Raw genomic sequence first — 20,630 nt, 5'->3', positions numbered from 1 at the left:
GGGAGCAAATCCCCCCCTTTTTCCAATGAAACAATGGCACTTTCCAGGAACGATTTACGGCACTTTCCAGGAACATATCTCCCCCGTGAATAGCCGGGTCGAGGTGTATAAATAAATACATATATCTATATTATAAATCAGGAGTGTCTGTCTGTCTGTCCGTCCGTCCGTCCACAAACTACTCCCTCAGTTTTGGGGCCAGCACCGCCAAACCTTTTGTGGAACGTTTTGGCGTCCCAGTGGATTTTGTAAGATAGGTAGGAGGTTTCATAAATTGCTCAATAAAATTATGATTTTGAAATTGACTCGATACCCGAGAAGCCCCGAATCGGGAAGTGAACACATGATGATAATGAGCTGGTTTGATAATATCTCAATACAATCGTCATTTAACACAAAATTTTGTTATCGTATCAATTTATGATTGGAATGACTTTTGGAATTGAGTGAACACAATTACGATTTTGAATTTCTAACCGTATGGATCTACACCACATCTGGATGTAACATCAGCACATATTTAAATCTTTGTTTATGTCACCAGTGTTGGTAAAAGTTAATTTTTATATTAACGCTATTTAATTTGTGATTGGAGTTATGCTGTTTGGAATGAAAATAGGGATATTGAGTTCAAGTGGGTGACGAAATGACGTGAGGGTTTCTACTTTCTAACCGTGACATTCGCGGATCGCCATATGCAGATTCACCATTGACTGGGTATAGAACCATTCAAACGGGTACGTTTTTCGTGGAAGTCCTTCACGAACCTGCTGTCCATGTTTGATGTTCGACTATAGGTGGCACAGGAATGTGGAATTTATTGGTTCCATGGTTTAGCATTCACCGTTTCCGCATTGTTTGTTTGCTTTCGGCTCCCCGCTCGTGCGAAGGATGGGAACCTCGCTAGTAGATACAGTCACGTGAAAATGTAAGTACACCCCATATAAAGTTTTGACTTTTTCAACATATTTCAACATACAGCTATTTGATCTTAATTTCAACAATATTGATAGATAAAGGTGATATAATATAACAAATATCATGAAACATTTACATTTTGTAGTCCATTGTATAATTCAAATAAACATAAATGCAAATTTCGCATGTGGAAAAAGTAAGTACACCGCTACATTTAACACTACTTCAAATACCTAAAATTAGAATCAGGTGCACCAGCTCAGGTGCAAATTATTAGAACATCGTCAGAGAGGATCTTGGAGGAACCTGTCTTATTGAAACCTCAGACATTTAGTTTGGTTTGCTCTTTGTTGTTGAAGTGTGCAGCGTCACCATGCCTAAATCAAAAGAGCTCCCTGAGGCCTTCAGAAAGAAGGTTATAGATGCCTACGAGTCTGGGAAGGGATTTAAAAACATCTCCAAACAATTTGAAATCAATCATTCGACTGTCCGGAAGATCATCTACAAGTGGAGAAGATTCCAAACAACTGCCAACTTGTTCAGGCCAGGCCGCCCCAGCAAGTTCAGCCCGAGAGCAGACTGCAAGATGCTAAAAGAAGTCTCTAAGAACCCCGGAATGTCATCACGGGACCTACAGGTAGCTCTTGCCACTGTTGATGTCAAAGTGCACGAGTCTACCATTAGAAAGAGGCTGCACAAATTTGATCTACATGGGAGGTGTGCCAGGAGGAAACATTTGCTGTCCAGAAAGAACATCAGGGCAAGACTAAAGTTTGCCAATGAACACCTAGGCAAAGACCAGCACTTCTGGAAAAATGTACTCTGGACAGATGAGTCAAAGGTAGAGCTATTTGGCCACAGTACCAGAAGACATGTTTGGCGAAAACCAAAGACAGCATTTGACCACAAGAACCTGATACCAACTGTAAAGCATGGTGGTGGAAATATTATGGTTTGAGGCAGCTTTGCTGCATCAGGGCCTGGGCAGCTCACCATCATAGAATCCACTATGAATTCTTCATTGTACCAGAGGGTGCTTGAGGATAATGTGAGGCCATCTGTTGGAAGTTGAAGCTCAACCGAAGGTGGACCTTGCAACATGACAATGACCATAAACATACCAGTAAATCCACCAAGGAATGGCTGAAAAGAAAGAAATGGAGGGTTCTGGAATGGCCAAGTCAAAGCCCGGGTCTAAATCCCATCGAGATGTTGTGGGGGGATTTGAAACGAGCTGTGCATGCAAGAAACCCCTCAAACATCGCACAACTGAAAGAATTCTGCATGGAGGAGTGGGCAAAAATTTCTCCCAGTCAATCTCAGAGACTGGTAGACAGTTATAAGAAACGCCTACTTGAGGTTGTTTCTGCCAAAGGGGCCAATACCACCTATTAGAGCCAAGGGTGTACTTACTTTTTCCACATGCGAAATTTGCATTTATGTTTATTTAAATTATACAATGGACTACAAAATGTAGATGTTTCATGATATTTGTTATATTATATCACCTTTATCTTTCAATATTGTTGAAATGAAGATCAAATATCTGTATGTTGAAATATGTTGAAAAAGTCAAAACTTTACATGGGGTGAACATACTTTTTCACGTGACTGTATAATATATTGTTGTGGGAATGATCTCTACACGTTAATAAAACTGTTTAGTAGGATGATAGTTATTTCTTAGCATTTTTTTCGATAAGCTGATGTACTACTTGTGCAATAGATATGCGTTGCGCATGTACAGTGAGATTTTTGTTTTCTCTACCCAACTGTTTTGTCCTCCTCTATTCAAACCCTCGGCTCTATGTTTTTAATGTTATTTTCCTCTATTTACATCTTTGCAAAGTGCACACGAGAGCTTTGCAGCTCCAAGCCATGATAATGTGCAGGTGTGGCGAATCTGCTTTGAGGAAATCGGAAAACGCCTCACCACGGGAGCTCGCTCACGCGGCCTGGCACAAGACCGATTCTGCAGTTGATCTCGCATGCGATTGTGCTATGGAGCCGGAAGTGGAAATATATTTATTTTTATTGGTGCCGCTACTTAAGCAGGAAGGCCCAGAGGAAGACTCCACCCAAAAGGAAGAGGAGGACAAGAACATCTGTTTGTGGAGAGGAGAAGAAGCGACCGAGAGAGAGGAGAACTCCACATGCAGGGAGACAAGAAGCGACGTCAAAAAGACAGCGGAGCTCCACATGCATGGAGTGCAAAGAAGTGCTTTGAGGAGGAATAAGAAGGGCCCAGAGAGAGGATGGAGGGCAGACCAGGAAGACCCATGTAGAAAGAACAGAGGGTCACCAGAGCTGTTTGAGGGGGTATTCATCACTGGCTTACTCAGTCTTTGGACCCGCTTCGTCACTGGCTCTCGTCATCTCGGTATTGGCTTTCAAAAGCGGACTGCATTGAGTCCTGCACATTGTCGACAAAGGAAAGTCCCCGCATGCAAAACTTAATGTTTGTGTAAGTGTGATCTGTGGCGCCTTGAGTGGGTTAGGTTTCGCTCTATATTTCTCAACATTGTATATAAGTTTGCATGTCCCCATTCTCCTTTTTGTGACTTTTGATTCACTTGGTTTGTTCTGAACTGTTTGTCTCGTGCACCTTTCCCCCCCCATATGCAATACAAAATCAACCCTTTAACAGATAAGAAAGCCTGTTTGAGCCATCTGCTTCTCGTGCGTTGCTATCAATTTTCGTGACCTTGGCGAGCAGTAAAGAATAATAACAGAATGCAGTGCAGTAAGAGACCGTTCGGCCATTCAACGAGATGAAAGGTCCCAGCGCTGAGGCATATATGTGAAAGGAGCCTCAGATGTGACTATATATATATACACAAAGAATTAAGTTAAGCACCCCCCCCCCGTTTTTTTACAACCTCGCACATTACAAGTTTGTTGTCGTCAAAACAGTGTAATATACCCATGATATTGCTATATTTTCTGGAGAAGTGATATTATGGTCACATAAAAACATAACAATCATGCCGTTTTCAATATTTTATTCTGAATAATTTAAGGTGAAAATTTTTGGGAATTTTAGGCATATTTTCACCTCAATTTAAGTATGGAGCTATAGGTCCATCACGGACAGTGTGGATGACGTTTATGTTTTCTAACGTACAGTCATTGTTCTGAGAAGACCTCTAGCGATCTTTGCGTCAATAACGTGTGTAGGACCCACGTGATCGGATCACTGACTCAACCCTACGTCACAGATGCGTGCACTCATCTGCATTTCATCAATGGATAATTGCTAATGTCATACCAATCATTATTTGATCTCACATACCTTAGAATATATGCCAATGTATACATATACACAAAGAATATATATTAGGGGGTGCTTACCTTAATTCGTTGTGTAGGGGTGCTTAACTTAATTCTTTGTGTATATATGTGTGTGTGTGTGTGTGTGTGTGTGTGTGTGTGTATGTATATATATATATATATACGGTATATATATATATATATATATACACACATAATATGACACAAATCGTTCACTGTCCAATCCGCTTATTAACTTTGAAGCCTTTCAGCTGATATACTGGTTAATTTGGCTGAGGCCGAGTAAAGAGAGATTGAGGTAATTTATTCCTGATATGCAAAACATCCTGCAACTCATACCTGCAGAAAACACACTTTTTGGAATGTCAGCCACATATAATTTTTAAAATATTTTTTATGTTGAAGGCTCCAATCACGGACGATACAGTCCTCATCGAGGCCAGGCCTAAATAAAAGAGCTGCATTGATAGATTGATGGAAATGCATTGCATCCAATTATCATGTAACTTTGTTAAAAAAATATCCATGGGTAGGTTGGTGCTCCTATGTTGAAAGTTTTATGTCAATCCCGCAAGTGTTTGTGGAGAAAATTAATTTAAAAGTGAATAAAGGTGAAAAAGTGAGGGTGGACGAAAAAAAAGTGAGAGCCTCGGCCGACATTCCACAACATGGTCAGTATAGTTGTGGATGCCTATTACTAGTGATACACTAACTGCGATTGGCGAGGACGCCAAATCGCATGTGAAACCAAACCATCTGCCACGTGGACATATTTTGTTTGACCCCACCAATCACAACCAGGAAGCATCACTGTTATTTTAAGATGTTGGGAGTTATATGAATACGATTATTGAAGGTTTCTGACCTGGATACGGACACATTGTGTTTTGATGATAAATTTATCATTAATGATACATAATTATCATCAACCCACTTAAATAATGGTTAATGATAATGTATCATCAGCGAGTATATAAGCCGAAAGGCTTCAAAGTCACCAAGTGGGTGGAACAGCGATGTGTTGCCATGACGAGCCCCAATAAGGGCAAAACTAGTCAGTAGCTTCGCTTTTCATCTGCTTCGTGACAGCATTTGACCTTGACATAATTGTTCTGCTTGAGGCCCTTCTGGGTTTGCAATCATGATGTCGTCATGCTATTTGTCCAGGTCGGAGAACTTCAATAATCGCATTCCTTTTTGAGAGGCACTGTGAGGGACACACTCCTTTTGAGAGGCACTGTGAGGGACACTCCTTTTGAGAGGCACTGTGAGGGACACTCCTTTTGAGAGGCACTGTGAGGGACACACTCCTTTTGAGAGGCACTGTGAGGGACACACTCCTTTTGAGAGGCACTGTGAGGCACACAGTCCTTTTGAGAGGCACTGTAAACAGATTTAACGTCGAACAGAGAATGTGATGAAGTGGAACAATTGGCTTCATGTCCCCTTAGAAGAATGGCATGTTCATTGACGCAACGCCCCAGTCTACAAAGTATAAAGGATAACAGTTGGCAGTCAGGTCAGGAATCAAACCCATACTATACATTTCAAAGGCGAAAAGACGCATGGCATCCGATCTATTCTGTCATCCCATGAATCGAAAATATAAAGTGTAAGGAAGAGTTAAGAAAAATTGTCAGGAATTGAGTAAGAGAGTTAGTGGGAAAGAAGATGGAAATCAAAACATTTCAACAAGGGACATATGGAAAGCAAGTTGAAGGGATTAAGCAGAGGCAGACAAGGGCACTGTGCATGATGGAAGCAGCACCTCGCTTGGTGTGCTTTTTCTTCAGCTTACGGCAACTGCCTGGAACTCCGAAAACCGGCCGCAGGTCAGCCTTGCCAACTGCAGGCGGGTGCAGGACAGGACGTGGAGCGCGTGTCAGGAAGACTGGCAGAGCTGCTGCTGCAAGCAGGATGCCCGTCATGCCTGTGTGGGAGGGGAAGCAAATGAACAAAAGCCGAGTCCACACGCATTAAAAACACAATATCACACAAATCGTTCACGACTAGTTAAAGTTCAAGCGCCATAGACGTGCATGTTAGCCTTGGTTAGGTAAGCAAACGGTACTGGCATTCACCACTTGTGAGCCAGCCTAACAATGGCAAATTCTTCAATATCCGCCCATCGTTTTTGATCGTCTGACGACAGGCTCCTAAATGCTGTCACTGTTGACTCGCACATTGCTTTTGCCTTTCCACAGATTATAGTAAACTTCTGCATGCACGGCAGAACATTCTGGAATTTTAGAGACATCTCGGCCACAATCGAAAACCACAACTTTAGGCCGTATGCTGAATGCAGAGTAATCTCAAATCGACATATCCAGTGCTATCTCGTTGGTAGATACGTTTATTAGTACAACATACCTTAACAGGCAGTGGGACTAGGTAGGCCCAAAGCCAAAGTGGATGAACGTGTGGGTCTGATTTGCTTTTGTACCATACAGGGCCTTTCTGAAAATAAATGCGACACTATTTTTTACAGGAAGCGCATCACATATTTTCACATCCTCCCAGCCTGCCTGCAAAGCAAAATGGCTGAACCACGTAAACTGCTCCCTGTTGGTACAAATCGCACAAACTCGGAAGTGCCCACCATTTTGCTGTCCACCTCCTCTTCTCTAAATGGTATTGTTATGGATCTGGTTGAATAATTAAATGGGTTTAGTTTCTAATAGTTATTTCATAGTGCCAATCACGGATTGATGGTGGTGGCGAATGGGACGTTCACCTGGGCCCAATCATAGAGGGGGGCCCATGCAGGGGCAAATTAACTTCTTCATGGTGGGTGTCTGCGCTCAGGATTTGGACACGGCTATAAACCTACTGACAACTTGTGGATGAGTTATGACAAAACTAGGTGGATGCGTTGGGAAGGTGACAAGAACTAGCCGATTAGATTTTGGTTAAGGTCCGGATTCCGGCCTATCAGTGGGATACAAAACATAAACTGTTCAGACTGCCGGAGGTATGCGCTCCACCCAATGCCGTTCTAGTTCTAAATTGTTATTATTGTCGATTTCGCTTCAAAATTTAATGTTTTTTTCATTAAAGTGCTGTTGGTTATTGTTTGTACATGGTTTAGTTTTATTTTTTGGAACAAAATAGAATATTAAATCAGAATCGTCATATCAAAAAAAAAACACATTCTGACATCAAGACCCCAAGACCTGAGGCATACTTGGCATTGTGCTCACTGATTCTGGTCACTGCAGGATGAGACCTCTTGCCACATTCCCGCGTGGCATACGCTCCGATCTTTAGAGACCCCGTCGGTCGTACAGTATCAATTGATGAAAAAACCCGAACACGTGATTGTAATTGCTGTGATTTATTTACCTGATATTATGGGCCACGGGTGAGGTGCAAACCACTGACAGAGATAAATGCTGAATAATTTCATGTTCATTTCAATATGACCTAAATATGCAATGCTGCGTTGTGGTGAATATTTTCACATCGGGATCCAACGTGGAAGTAACGATTACAATACCGGGTATTCCACCTCCGGCATCACTGCATCAAGGTCCACGGAGTGGGTTTGCAGTATTGTGGGCAGTTTGAAACCGATTGTGAATGGTTCGGTGGATGTGCGGAGTATCGTTGAGAGAGAGGAAGACAAATGATGAATTGCGAAAGATGATGGGAATAGAGCCTGTGATGGATGCTGTGAAGAGAAACAGTTTGAGATGGTTTGGTCATGTGTTGAGGAAGGATGAAAGTGACTGGTTGAGAAGAGTGATGGAAATGAATGTAGAAGGAAGTAGAGGACGGGGAAGACCGAGAAAGACTTGGCTAAAGATGGTGGAAGAAGAAATGCGGGCAAGGGGGTTAACAAGGGGAGATGCAGAAAATAGGGCAATATGGAGAAGATTGTCATGGGGACCGCAAGGCTAACCCCTGCTCTAGCAGGGAAAATGGCCTTAAAATGCATGTTGTTGTTGTTTGTGTAGATGGGTCGTGCAGGTCTATCGGTCCTGACCGGGAGTCATTATCCTGGGATGTCCACTTCCTGGCATCCATATATCTTGTTGAGATATGGATGTTATTTTCTGACAGACATGGCATTGTAATGGATTGTTAGTCTCGCCCAAGGAGGGGTCGTGAGACTATTGCAACACCTGTGTGTGTGTGTCCACATCAATATATTTTCGCTATAATTTTCGTTTCTCTGCAACAGCTTGTCCGATTGATGCAAAACTTTAAACATATCTGTCCATTGATGCAAAACCATTGACTGTCCATTGAGAATTAAAAAAATTAACCTGTCATAGTTCACATGGTATTGCAGCCATATTGGATTAACGGAAAATTTTTTTTGAACATCTCCGAAACTGCTCAACGAACAATTTTGAAACTTGGCATACTGTATGTCATAAACTCCCCATGGGATATAGAGGATGATAATGATGACATCATTGGTCACATGGTCTGGTGGCCACATTGGATTGAAAATAAAAACATAAAAAATCTTCCCCAGGACCACTTAACAGATCGATGCTAAACTTCACAAATATGACCAACTAGTCATGGGGAATATTCTTTGAATATTTTTTTCATATTCACTTTCATTGACACAATTTAACCGTAATGTGCACAAAGGTGATTGTTAAATATCCTAATATATGAATGAATGAATGATCGTTTTAAGGCCATTTTCCCCACTGGAGCGGGAGTTAGCCTTGCGGGTCCCATGACAATCATGGTTCCCTGTTTGAGGCGATGTTTTTTTTAATGGCCGGATGCCCTTCCTGACGCCAACCCTTGGTCGCCTCTTACGATGCGCAGGGATATGCTGTACCTATTCTAAACCGGGGTACACACAGGGATCATTCATCCCAGCAAGCTGGTACTCAATTTGCCGACCTCAGAAGGATGACAAGCTGAGTCAACCCCCCTGGTGTTAATTTAGCGATCGACCGGGATTCGAACCCAGGATCCTAGGATCCCAAGCCGGCACCCTAACCGCTAAGCCAACACCAGGCTTGTTAAATATCCTAATAATTAATCAAAAACTAGAACGGCACTCGTAGAGGGTGCACAGTCTTGCGTCGCATGTTCATTCTGAACAAAAATGCCATAAGTACCAGAACATGCTACTATCAAGGCGCACTGAGATTATGGCACATATACCCATGTCATCCTTGCGCCCCATTGTCACATCGTTTTTTTGGCATGGGTTATGTACGTCATGACATCATCATTATCACCCAGTCAAATATATCCCACGGGGAGTTGATGAGACACACACACACACACACACACACACACACACACACACACACACACACACACACACACACACACACACACACACACACACACACACGAATTGTCTTGCATCCCCTTCGGGGTGAGACTAATAAATAAGGACACGGATAATGGCAATGTATGACATGACATAATAAATGGGCTAAATGGTAGGTAAATTACCAATTATATTTGCTTTGTTGGTGATATACAGTGTTGTGCAATAGTTTGGGTTATTCCAACGATATTCATACTTTAGGGTAAATTCATCAAACTATCAGTGATAACAGTATGTGTTTGTCATTGTAAATTACCAGCCCTTGTAAATGCACATGAAACCAACTGCTGAAGTAAATAACAAGAATGGTGTCATTTTATAGTATCGGTCAATACTTTGCCTTCTTGAGTGCACAACTCTTTTACTCATGCTCCGTGTATACGACTGAAGCACTCTTTCAGGAATATTGTGCGGAATATCCTCTCGTACATTCCACAGTTCTGCAAGGCTAGTTGGGTTCCTCTTGTTCGTCTCTGTTTCCAGGTAATCCCATATGGCCTCGATGGATCTCATGTCCAGACTCTGGGGTGGCCATTCTAACATTTGGAGCATTCCAGCTGTAACCTTGTTCTCCAAATACTGTTTTTAATGACATCGGAAGTGTGTTTTACATCATTATCTTGTGATGTAAACTAAACTAATCCTCTTCTGATTAAACAATTTGCATTAGTAATTGCATGGTGCTGCAGTATCTGCTTGTTCTTCTCTTTTGTTAACGTCCCATTGATTTTAACAAGTTTTCCTGTACCGAAAACTGAGATACAACCCCAGACAGTCACAGAGCCTCCTCCGTGTTTAACAGTAGGCCGGCAACTATCGGGGATGCCTCTCCACAGTGGTTATAACCCCCAATGCAAATTGGGGCCCAAATCTTCCCCATTATTCCCTGCTGCCCGGATTCGTCAGGGTAGCACGGTCACGGCCAGAGTACAGATTGGTCCCCATGGACCGGCCCTTTCCCTCTTGTCTCTTCTCTCTCCAACTCTCTCTATTGCTCTATATCTCTACCTCTCTTTATCTCTCTGTCGTGACCCTGACTTCGTGAAGGCAGGGGTACACCTTCTTGTATGTGGGGGATTGCTGGGTCGCTCCTGGGAGATAGATCGGCTGTCTCCGTGCTGCAGGCTTGTTTGAGAGAACTGTCCGAGGCTAGACAACAACAACATCAATAACAAGAGTAGGCTGCACACATTTCAGGTCATAATGTTCTCCAAGTCTTTGGTGTACGAACTGACATTTCTTAGATCCAAAAAGGTCAGACTTCAATTCATCAGACCAGAGTACCGGATTACATTGTTCAGTTGCCTAATATTGGTGTTGCCTTCCAAATTTCAGTCTTTTCACCTTATTATATGGTCTCAGCAGGTCTCTGCCTTACTGTATGGTCTGTGTGACTGTGGTACCAGCCTCAATGCTTACCAAATGAAAGCTGACCGGACAACGAAGGAAAGTATGGATGGAATCAACAGAACGTTGTCGAGCTTTGCTAACTGCAGTAGGAAGCAATGACAAGGTGGCGTTTTGGGCATTAACCCTTCATCGGAGGGGGTAAGATTTTTTTTTTTTTGCTCCAACGCCCGGAGGTTTTGTTCACCCTGACCATGGTGGTGAGCATGTCGACCAATATTCTGTTGATTCTATCCACTGTTCTACCCATCTGCCGACTCACCTTCACAAGAAAGACTAGTTCTTCATTCTACAACCAAAGGAATTGGTTGAACGTAATCAGACACCTGAATAATCTTCTCCACAGGACAACGAACACAATACCCTTTTGTGGAAACATGCTGGAACAGTTCTTCAAAGCTGACAATACCAAGTAACGAAAGCAAAAGGCAAGACAAGCCAGACAAAAACACATGACAGTAAAGATATTCTGTTGTCATGCTTCATATGTTCAAAGATTTCCATTTCAAATTTGTGTTTTTACTTTTATCAATGTACAATCTCCAGATTTGTGGAGGAGTGAGGTGATGGAAAGCAAAAAAGCATGGCAGAAGAGCAAGAGGTTGGGACACATGCTAGGCCTATATGCGTGTGTTTTTAATAAAAGTGGGCCTGTTTGTTCATTCCACGTTTCCAAACCCCTGGTCCAATTTCCTCGAAATATGCTGAATTGCATTTTCACATGCGGAAGGTCAACGTCACGATGAAAACTTTTAACTCTTAATCAAATTGAGATTAAAACACGAATTAAGGGCATTTTGGCTGATCAATCGTCCTATATCGGGTGCCCCCTCGGTGGGGAAAGGGACAAATGCTGGCTTGCCTCTAACGAAAATCGAACAACTTGTATTATTAAATATTGTACACCGCACCTTTCCTATGCCATCTCCAGGCATTGCAAATCGTCATTGTCGGGCACCGAAGGGGGCTCGGCAGTGACGCACGCTGAAAGGGAGTACTCAGTTTTCACTCTCGTTGTTTGTTTTCTTGCTTGCTTGTTTTCTCGTTTTCGTTTGTTTGTTTGTCCGGGCGATATCTCAGCCATCCTTTGAGCTGGGAAGCTGAAATTTCGGCACAATCGTGAGCAAGTCCTTTGTCAAAAACGGTATTTTTTGTTTTTTGAATAATCAATTAATTGAGGAGTTATTTAATTATAAGCGATTAATTAAGTACTTTTTTTTTTTTGTATACTGAATCGAGGCTCGTGAAAGAGCTGACATTTACTTCACAAACAAATCGACCAGACAAACAAAATACACAAAAAGAGGGAGCGGAAGACAAGATGGGGGAGAAAAGGGGAAGCACACAAACACAACATCCGAGAGCAGGGAGATGTGTGGAAGGGAGAGGGCCCGGGGGGAGGAGGCATGGGAAGGGGGGGGGGGGGGGGAGGGAGAAGTATAAAGCACAAGGACACCAAGGACTTCCAGGACAGAAGTTGGTATTTCAAAAAGTGGAATTGGGGTGAAATTAGCGGGGGTAGAAAAGATCAAGGTTTTGGATGGGGGAAGATAAGAGATGGTGGTGAACAGCTGTTTTAAAGACTTGGAGGGTGGAGTGGGATTGAAGAGAGTGAGGGAGTTTGTTCCAGAGGCGGGAGAAAAGAGGAATGAAGGAGTGAAGGTGAGCAGAGACTCTTGATTTTGGCAGTTGAACCAAAAGAGGGTTGCAGGCAGATCTTGTGCGACCTGTAGGAATATTTGCGGGACAGAGCCCAGAGAGAGCTGGGGGGGGAAGGCCAGAGAGGAGTCGGTAGAAGACGGTAGAAGACTTATTTAATAAATCAAATTTCCTTTCTCTTCTGACCATTAACTCAGGCACCTTTTGAGTTAGGAAGCTGATATTTGTACATGCCAATGACCAGGTGATTTGGCTGCAAAGGCTATTTTTGATGTATTAATTAATCAATTAATCAAATAATCAATTAATTGGTTAATTATTTAATTATTAGCTTAATGACTAAAATTTTTTTTTTTTAAGTTGCAGATTCTGATGAAATGGTGGTGGTTTATGTGTTCTCTGACCGAATTGATTAATAATTTAATCTTTTAATGATTATTATTTATTTATTTTCATTATTAATCATTTATTTATTTTCTTTCTCATTTGGCCAATATCTCAGGCACCTTTTGAGCTCGGAAGCTAATATTTGGACATGAGTGACCAAGTGATGTGGCTATCAAGGATATTTTTGATTTCTTGATTAATCAATTAATCGATTAATTTATTTATTGATTAATCGATTAATTATTTATTGATTAATCAATTAATTATTTAATTTTTTTATTAATGACTTATTTAATTAAATTTCTAAAAGATACATCTTCGGATGAAGCACTAGTGGTTTAGTTATGCTATTAGCCAATTGATGAAGAAAATATTTTGTGATAATCTTTTATTACCTTCGCAAAAGCGGAAGGTTATGTTTTGATCGCTGTGTATTTATTTGTATGTCTGTGTGTGTGTGTGTATGTTATTCGCATAACTCAAAAAGTATTCAACCGAATTGCATGAAATTTGGTGGGATGATTGGTTATTATACGGGACACATTTTATTAGATTTTGGGAGCAATCGGGTCAAAGGTCAAGGTCAAGGTCACGAAAAGGTCAAAATCGTATTTTTGTTGTTCTGTTCCCTACACTCCCATGCCAAGTACAGAACAGTAGCTGCGGCGAAGGTATGCGCTCTACCGAGTGCCCGTTCTAGTTGATTTTAAAAAGATGAATCTTTTATTAATTGATTAATCAATCAATTAGTGTACACCTCTCCCTCCCAATGCAGCCTCAATGAGCTGCACTGCGGTATTGCCGGGCGCCGCCGCGTTGCAGGATATTTAATTATTTGGCATGGGGGCGGTGTACTTTGAATGTATCTGTACTTGTTCACATTCTTGTTACCCATATGAGTGACTCTATCCTTTGGAAACATAACATCACGATGTTTTAGGTTTTTCAATTTTTAAATGGCTGACTGCGACCAGATTTAGAGTCCTCAACAAATCCATGTCCAATTACGCAAATAAGCGCTTCATTTGTTTCATGGTTTTAAAACTCCGTTTCAAATTCCAGCTTCTCTGTGCAGATGTTCCAAGTTAAACGTGCCTTCGACAGCTCAAAACACAGGCAGGCCTAGTTAGTTATTTGGTGCCGGTAATTAGACTGTGCACACAAAGTGAAAAGCGGGGTTAAGCAATTGGTTCACTTTGTCTGTCTGTCCGTCTACAAATGGCAGTTTATGATGGAGGAACAACTCGATTTCAATTGAATGTTATATTTTAAACACAAGTCGGAACATGAACCTGTAGTTTGCAGTACTATGGCTCTGAATTTGTCCAGATCGCACATGTGCCGAGAGGAGTGAAATAATATATTTACTCTGTCTGCCCTCCTGCCAGTCAAACAAAATTGGAAATCATTTCAAACAGGAAACTTAGTGGTTTTAGCGACGTCATAAAGGACACAAACAACAGGTACAAAGAACTAATGTAATGTGTTAAATAAGGTGGTGAAAAGAAGCTGCATCAATGGCGGTAAACTTCGGATTTTTATTTCTACAACCTTTAAAATCTTTCTTTTATTTAAATTGAATTATATACTTGAACACTGTAGATCACAAATCACCTTATTGGCACTTTCAAAATCCTTCAGTTTAGCAGTTCCTCGGCATTTAACATCGTCTCGACCAATAAAATGTGTTACTCGCAGATCCCACCCATGTCCATTTTTTTTCAAGACTGCGTGGGGTAAGGTGTTCTGTGAACTTTCTAGTTCACTCTGAGTTGAGAGCTCAGGAACAAAAGAGGTCTCTGCCGAAATGAAACGAACACGCTTACCAGCGAGGGCTGGGTTCACAGGACCGGAGCCACCAAGGTTTTTGACGGGTAGAGCAGGAACTCTGCACACACAGACCAAAAAGTTCGACATCAAAGCATCCGCCAGTCATGGATTCCATCTCGCTAAAAAAAACAAACGTCGGGTGGAAATATCTGCATTCTTCCATTCCAAATAACACATTCTCCAGGAAAAGGCTTTCCATTCTGCATCGCACTCAATGTGGAATCATTGTGGGCTTTGATGAAAACCAATAATGCTTCACAAAAACAAAAAACAATAACGCCTCTGGAAAATCCCCTTCATCTATTTGCTGGTGACTTGACCGTGCCTCCTTCACCATAACAATCCCCCTCCTTCACATAGACAAGCAGCAGCCTCTTCCCTCTCCGCAGAACGTGATAGAATCACGAGCTCATCAAACACTTGAATATGTCTTGCAATCCTGAGAAATGTCACACTCTCAATCGCACAGCACGGTCTCTCTCCGAAAGGACTGTCTGGGTAACCCTCCCATTTACTTTCTTAACAATCTTTGAATAAATTAAGACAATCGAAATATTGGGTCTCACTGTCATCCATCATCTATCTTGGTAAAACCACACCTCTAGGTTGGCCTCAGAAAGCCAGTCGCTGACATCCTCCATCGTGCAAAGTCCTTCCTTGGCACATGTGAACTTTTGTCCACCTACAAGGCCTTCATCCGCATCCTTCACCCACATCCGCAGCTTCATCATTCCTCGGAGTACTGCTCTCTTCTTTGAGACGGCGCTCCTGCCTCACACGTTGCTCAGCTTGCTGCCATGGAAAACGAAGGCCTTCAAGATCATTTGAATATCCCATGAAGAAGCTGAATCGATGGGGTTATCACTTTCACATCGTAGACAGGACGGTGTTCTGCAGGATGCACATGCCGTCTTTTAGTAACCCCCTTCTGGTGAAACTCCCAAAATCCAGAATCACTTCTCACCTCCACTCATCCATTCCTCTTTTCTCCCACCTGTGAAGCAACTTCCACATTCTTTTCAATCTCATTCTACCCTCCATGTTTAGAAGACAGCTGTTCACCACCATATCAGATCATCCCGCCATCCAAAACATTATCTTTCCACCAAAGTCCAGCTTTTTCCAACTTTGCTGTTTTTCCTTCTTGAGTGTTTGCTTCAGCATCTATCTTGTCCACCCCGTGTTCTTCCCTAGTCCTCATTCTTCCTCACATCCCTCATCTCCAAAGTCTCTCCTGACATTATGCATTTCCCCCTCTCCTTCTGCTGTTCATTTTGTTCAGTTGTGCCCTGATCCGTTCTATGTTCCAGCTCTTCCATGAGCCTTGACTCTGTATATATATTTTTTCACAGCGACCAGCATAGATGTCCACGGATGACAGAGAAACTGCAGAAAGTACACACGAGACAGGAGCAGACAGACAGTAAGCATGGGGTATGAGCAAACAAGACAGCACTTAGACAAGCAATCTGCTTGTGTCTGCTGATTTGTCAACCGGCATCAGTTTTTACAATACCATTGACAGCAGTGTCGCTTTAAGAGCGTCGTGGATAGAAACGGCCGTGGAGAATACCCAGAGCTATTTGAATGTGGAAGTCACCCATTCAGAATCACAATGATGTACGAGAACACACACAGTGAGTGGCAGGATTGGGATGCAAGGGCGTGCGCAGCTCTGAGCTCTCTGCTCTGGGGTGCAATCCACGCCGACAAGTATTCAATCAAAACTGCCGGAGGTTCCTGTTCCCGAAAGAGGTGAGGGGTATGCCTTCGGAAGAGACATTAAAATCGGGTGTTCACACTGCAAAGTGAACGTCAAATATGCCACATCTTTTGAAATAATATGTCTGCTAAACAATTAAGATCCCACTTAAAGCCAGCCTATATATTGGTCCACTCGTGTATAGATAGTCCGGCAGCTAAGCTAAATATAGCATAACAATTGTGCATTTTGTGAGGAAAGCACCAAATTTGGCACACTAGTAGACTATCATATTATGAAAAGATCTGGATATTGGGCCATTTCAGATTCAGAGATTTGATTTTTGCAAGATTTGCAGATTTTGCAGATTTGCAAGCTGAGATTGCAACGCCAGGGACGGCCGAATCCTTCCTGCGAGCTGCCCACATCACCCGCACAAGAAGAGCTCATCAAATCACTGCAGCGGCACTGCACATCCTGCAACACCGTGCGTATGAACGCCACTGTATGACATATGCTGATGATGCAGAAGATCTGACTGAGTTCGAAGACTCGTGTCACCAGAGAGGAGAAGACATTCCCAACTTTCAGTACTGGGCAACTGTGCTGGAACTAGAGATGTTGGTACTGGTCTACGTGCGTTCTCTGCGGCAGGCTTCATTCACGATGTACCTTGATGCCCTGACGGAACTGGTCCCATGGTTCCATGCCTTCGACCACACACACTATGCCAGGTGGGTCCCTGTTCACCTGAGGGACATGGTTGCACTCCTAATGAAGCACCCAGATGTAGCCAGAGAATTCAGGGCTGGCAACTTCACTGTACAGAAGACGAAGAAGGTGTTCTCTTCGATCCCAATCAAATCGAAATCTTGCAAAAATCAAATCTCTGAATCTGAGATGGCCCAATATCCAGATCTTTTCATGATATGATAGTCTACTAGTGTGCCAAATTTGGTGTTTTCTTCATAAAATGCACAATTGTTATGCTAAGTTGCCCCACTAAGAGAACTCCTTCAACTCATGTTTGGCATACTCGCCATGCTTGCTAAGCACAGGTTTGTGAGAATGAACAGCCGTAGGATTTTTTTTGTATACCAAGTCGAGGCTCGTATAAGAGCTAACACATGATACATATAATAAAGGGAGCGGGAGACCAGGGGTAGAGAGAGGGAAGTACAACAACAGTAGAGAACAAGGACATAGGGAGATCTGTGGAAGAGAGAGGATGGGCGGAATACACGAGATAAATAGGATGGGCACGACAGGGGATTTCAAGAAAGAAAACAGGGAATTTGGGATGGATTAACAGGGGTAGAAAAGATCAAGGTTTTGGATGGGGGAAGATAAGAGATGGTGGTGAACAGCTGTTTTAAAGACCTGGAGGGTGGAGTGGGATTGAAGAGAGTGAGGGGGTTTGTTCCAGAGGCGGGAGAAAAGAGGAATGAAAGAGTGAAGGTGAATAAAGTCTTGATTTTGGCAGTTTCACCAGAAGTGGGTTTCTGGCAGATCTTGTGCATCCTGCAGGAATATTGGGGGGACAGAGCACAGACAGGGGGAGCTAGGCCGGAGAGGAGTCGGTAGAAGTCAGAAAGACCACCAACCTGCCTGCGGTGAGTGAGTGAAAGGCCCTCGGAGTTAGCTTCATCGTGGGAGATTCCAATGATTCTGAACGCTTTGGTTTCAACAGCTAGGTGTGAGGCAGGAGCACCGGCCCAGAGGGGGGAACAGTATTCCATTTAGCTGCGGATGAAAGCCTTGTATGTGGTGAGGAGCTCAGGTGCGCCAAGGAAGGACTTCGCACGACGGAGGATGCCCAGTCGGCGACTGGCTTAGGAGGCCTGCTTGGAAATGTGGTTTTCCCAGGAAAGATCATGGCAGATAGTGAGACCCAAAAGCTTGAGTGACAGAACTTCTCAAAGGATTGCTCAGATTTGAACCCACACCAGTCATTCGAGGAAGAAACAAGTCTCTCACCACTCGACCAGACAGACGCAAATGGTGAGATTCAACAGTCCCTGTTTGAGACAAGGTTCGTGTCAAAATGCATTCTCTTCTATTTCCTGTATACTCCACACGTCACTTCAATCCCATCGCCTTGCTCCAATCTTTTCCTGACATTTTCCCCTTCTCTCTCCAACACTCACGCACTCTCTTTACCCTCTGCTCTTTCTTGAAATCTTTCCTTCTTCTCATTTTTCTAATTTTATTCAACTCCCCACCCAACAACCCCCTTTCGTGTATACCTCACAAATTAATGGCCCCAAATAAGTCAAATCTCCCAGGTTATGAGGGAATTCCAATGATAATTGCAATCAACCCGCTTGCACCAAAGAACAAAAATACCAATATTTAGGTAATTGGAAAGTATTAACTGTGCGTACAATGAATGCTTTCCGACAAATCCCAATGACAGCTACATCCCAGGGATTACCACGTCTCGTTGAGGTGATGTGCGGTGACATTGCCGTTACTTTTCAGAAGAGGGGCCATGCCTGTAAGTGTTGAGTCGAGAACGTGCTTTACTTGGATGAACCATTCCACATCTTGGCTCTCACAGTTCAATGATTAGTGATGGCGGAAGTGTGTCTTTCCAGGGAACAATTGAGGTACTCATGTGGCAATATAAAACAAGCTCAGAACAGGATCATATCACACACAGCTCCTTCATATTGACCGATCTGGGTATCGCAATAATCGAGTAAACCGCAGCAGCATCGCGATGCAGTGTTCAGTGGGTCCAACCTAGATTATGCTCCTCAATAATTTTCACTCCCCAATCAGCTTTGAGGGAAATGTAGTACGGTTTTTAGGGCTGGCAGCATAGCTTGGAGTTACGTGCACTCACCTTTGGGTGTCTAGCCTGGGTTTCAATCACAACCGGTTACAATGGACGGTTCAAAAAAAATAGGATAATCAATGGAGAATGGACGGTTCAAAGCACAGGAGAATCCTTGATGAAAACCTGCTTGAGTCGGCCATGAATCTGAAAAGGGGTAGGAGACTTACATTTCAGCAGGACAATGATCCGAAGCACAAAGCTTAAGCCACACTCGAGTGGCTGAATAAGAAGAAAATTAATGTTCTTGAGTGGGCCCAGTCAAAGTCCTCACTTGAACCCAATTTAACATTTATGGTGAGGCTTGAAGATTGCAGTCCATCGACGATCCCCATCAAACTTGGCAGAACTAGAGCAACTGTCACGTGAAGAATGGGAAAAGATTTCACCATCTCACTGTGTAAAGCTGGTAGAGACCTACCACCCTAAATAGACTCGGAGCAGTCATTGCTGAAAAGGGTGCTTCCACCAAGTACTGACCTAAGGGGTTGAATACTTTTACAACCAGTGAATTTTGATTTGTACATGTTTTTCGCAGGTATTCCTGACATGTAACCTACTTCAACAATAACAGTGTTTAGTTTGATCTCTTCAGTTATGAATAAAACATTTCATTTGGAAAAATTGCTTCCTCATAATTCATTTAAATACAGCATAATTGATAGGAGGCTCGTACCTTTGTAGACTACTGTATATAAGGTGTGTATACATATACATATACATACATACATACATACATATATATATATAATAATAATAATAATAATAATCATACATTTATTTTATATAGCGCTTATCAAGAAGCCCAAAGACGCTTTGACAGAGTACAAAAAACAAGTGCAAAAAGACAAAAATCAATAGGTAAATAATCAAAGCAAAAGGAAGGAGAAGGAGAAGAGATAGTCAAGGGTTAAATGATGTGGGTTAAATGTTAAATGCAGTGTTGAACAGGTAGTCCGTGGGCTGAGTAGAGTTTACATGCACCCCCCCCCCCCACAACTTAACTTCCCGGGTATGTCCATGTACCCCCCACCCTAGGGGTTAGGAAAAACCATGTTAACAGAAAAAAAACTCATTCCCAAGGTACCTCCCACGCATATTTTGATGTTACCCCCCCTGTGTCAGTGATTTCCGAAAATTAGGGGTAGGCGAAATTCAAATGGCCATAACGTTTTACCTCGTCATCCTATGGTTGCATCTGACCCCTCAAAATGTTTGTCCTGGGACACTCTTTACAATGATATGTGTTATATGCAAATGAGGTCACTAATGAGGTCACCAGAGGT

At 42.6% G+C, this 20,630-nt stretch overlaps 1 protein-coding gene across 2 annotated transcripts in view; it reads right to left on the bottom strand.

The window, feature by feature from the left end:
• The window catches only part of LOC137439934 (E3 ubiquitin-protein ligase DTX1), a 159,481-nt gene that overhangs the window by 13,589 nt on the left and 125,262 nt on the right, over positions 1-20,630 (bottom strand). For both annotated transcript variants that reach the window (XM_078768337.1, XM_078768336.1), the window contains exons 4-5: positions 14,800-14,861; positions 5,978-6,139 (exon numbers count right to left, since the gene is read on the bottom strand). In XM_078768337.1, coding sequence (XP_078624463.1) covers positions 5,978-6,139; positions 14,800-14,861 — 224 coding nt within the window. The remainder of the gene's footprint in view (positions 1-5,977; positions 6,140-14,799; positions 14,862-20,630) is intronic.

The sequence above is a fragment of the Myxine glutinosa genome, chromosome 14, assembly GCF_964187855.1.
Source record: "Myxine glutinosa chromosome 14, kmMyxGlut1.1, whole genome shotgun sequence".
NCBI classification, from domain to species: Eukaryota; Metazoa; Chordata; class Myxini; order Myxiniformes; family Myxinidae; genus Myxine; species Myxine glutinosa.
This window is presented reverse-complemented; position numbering and strand designations above follow the sequence as displayed.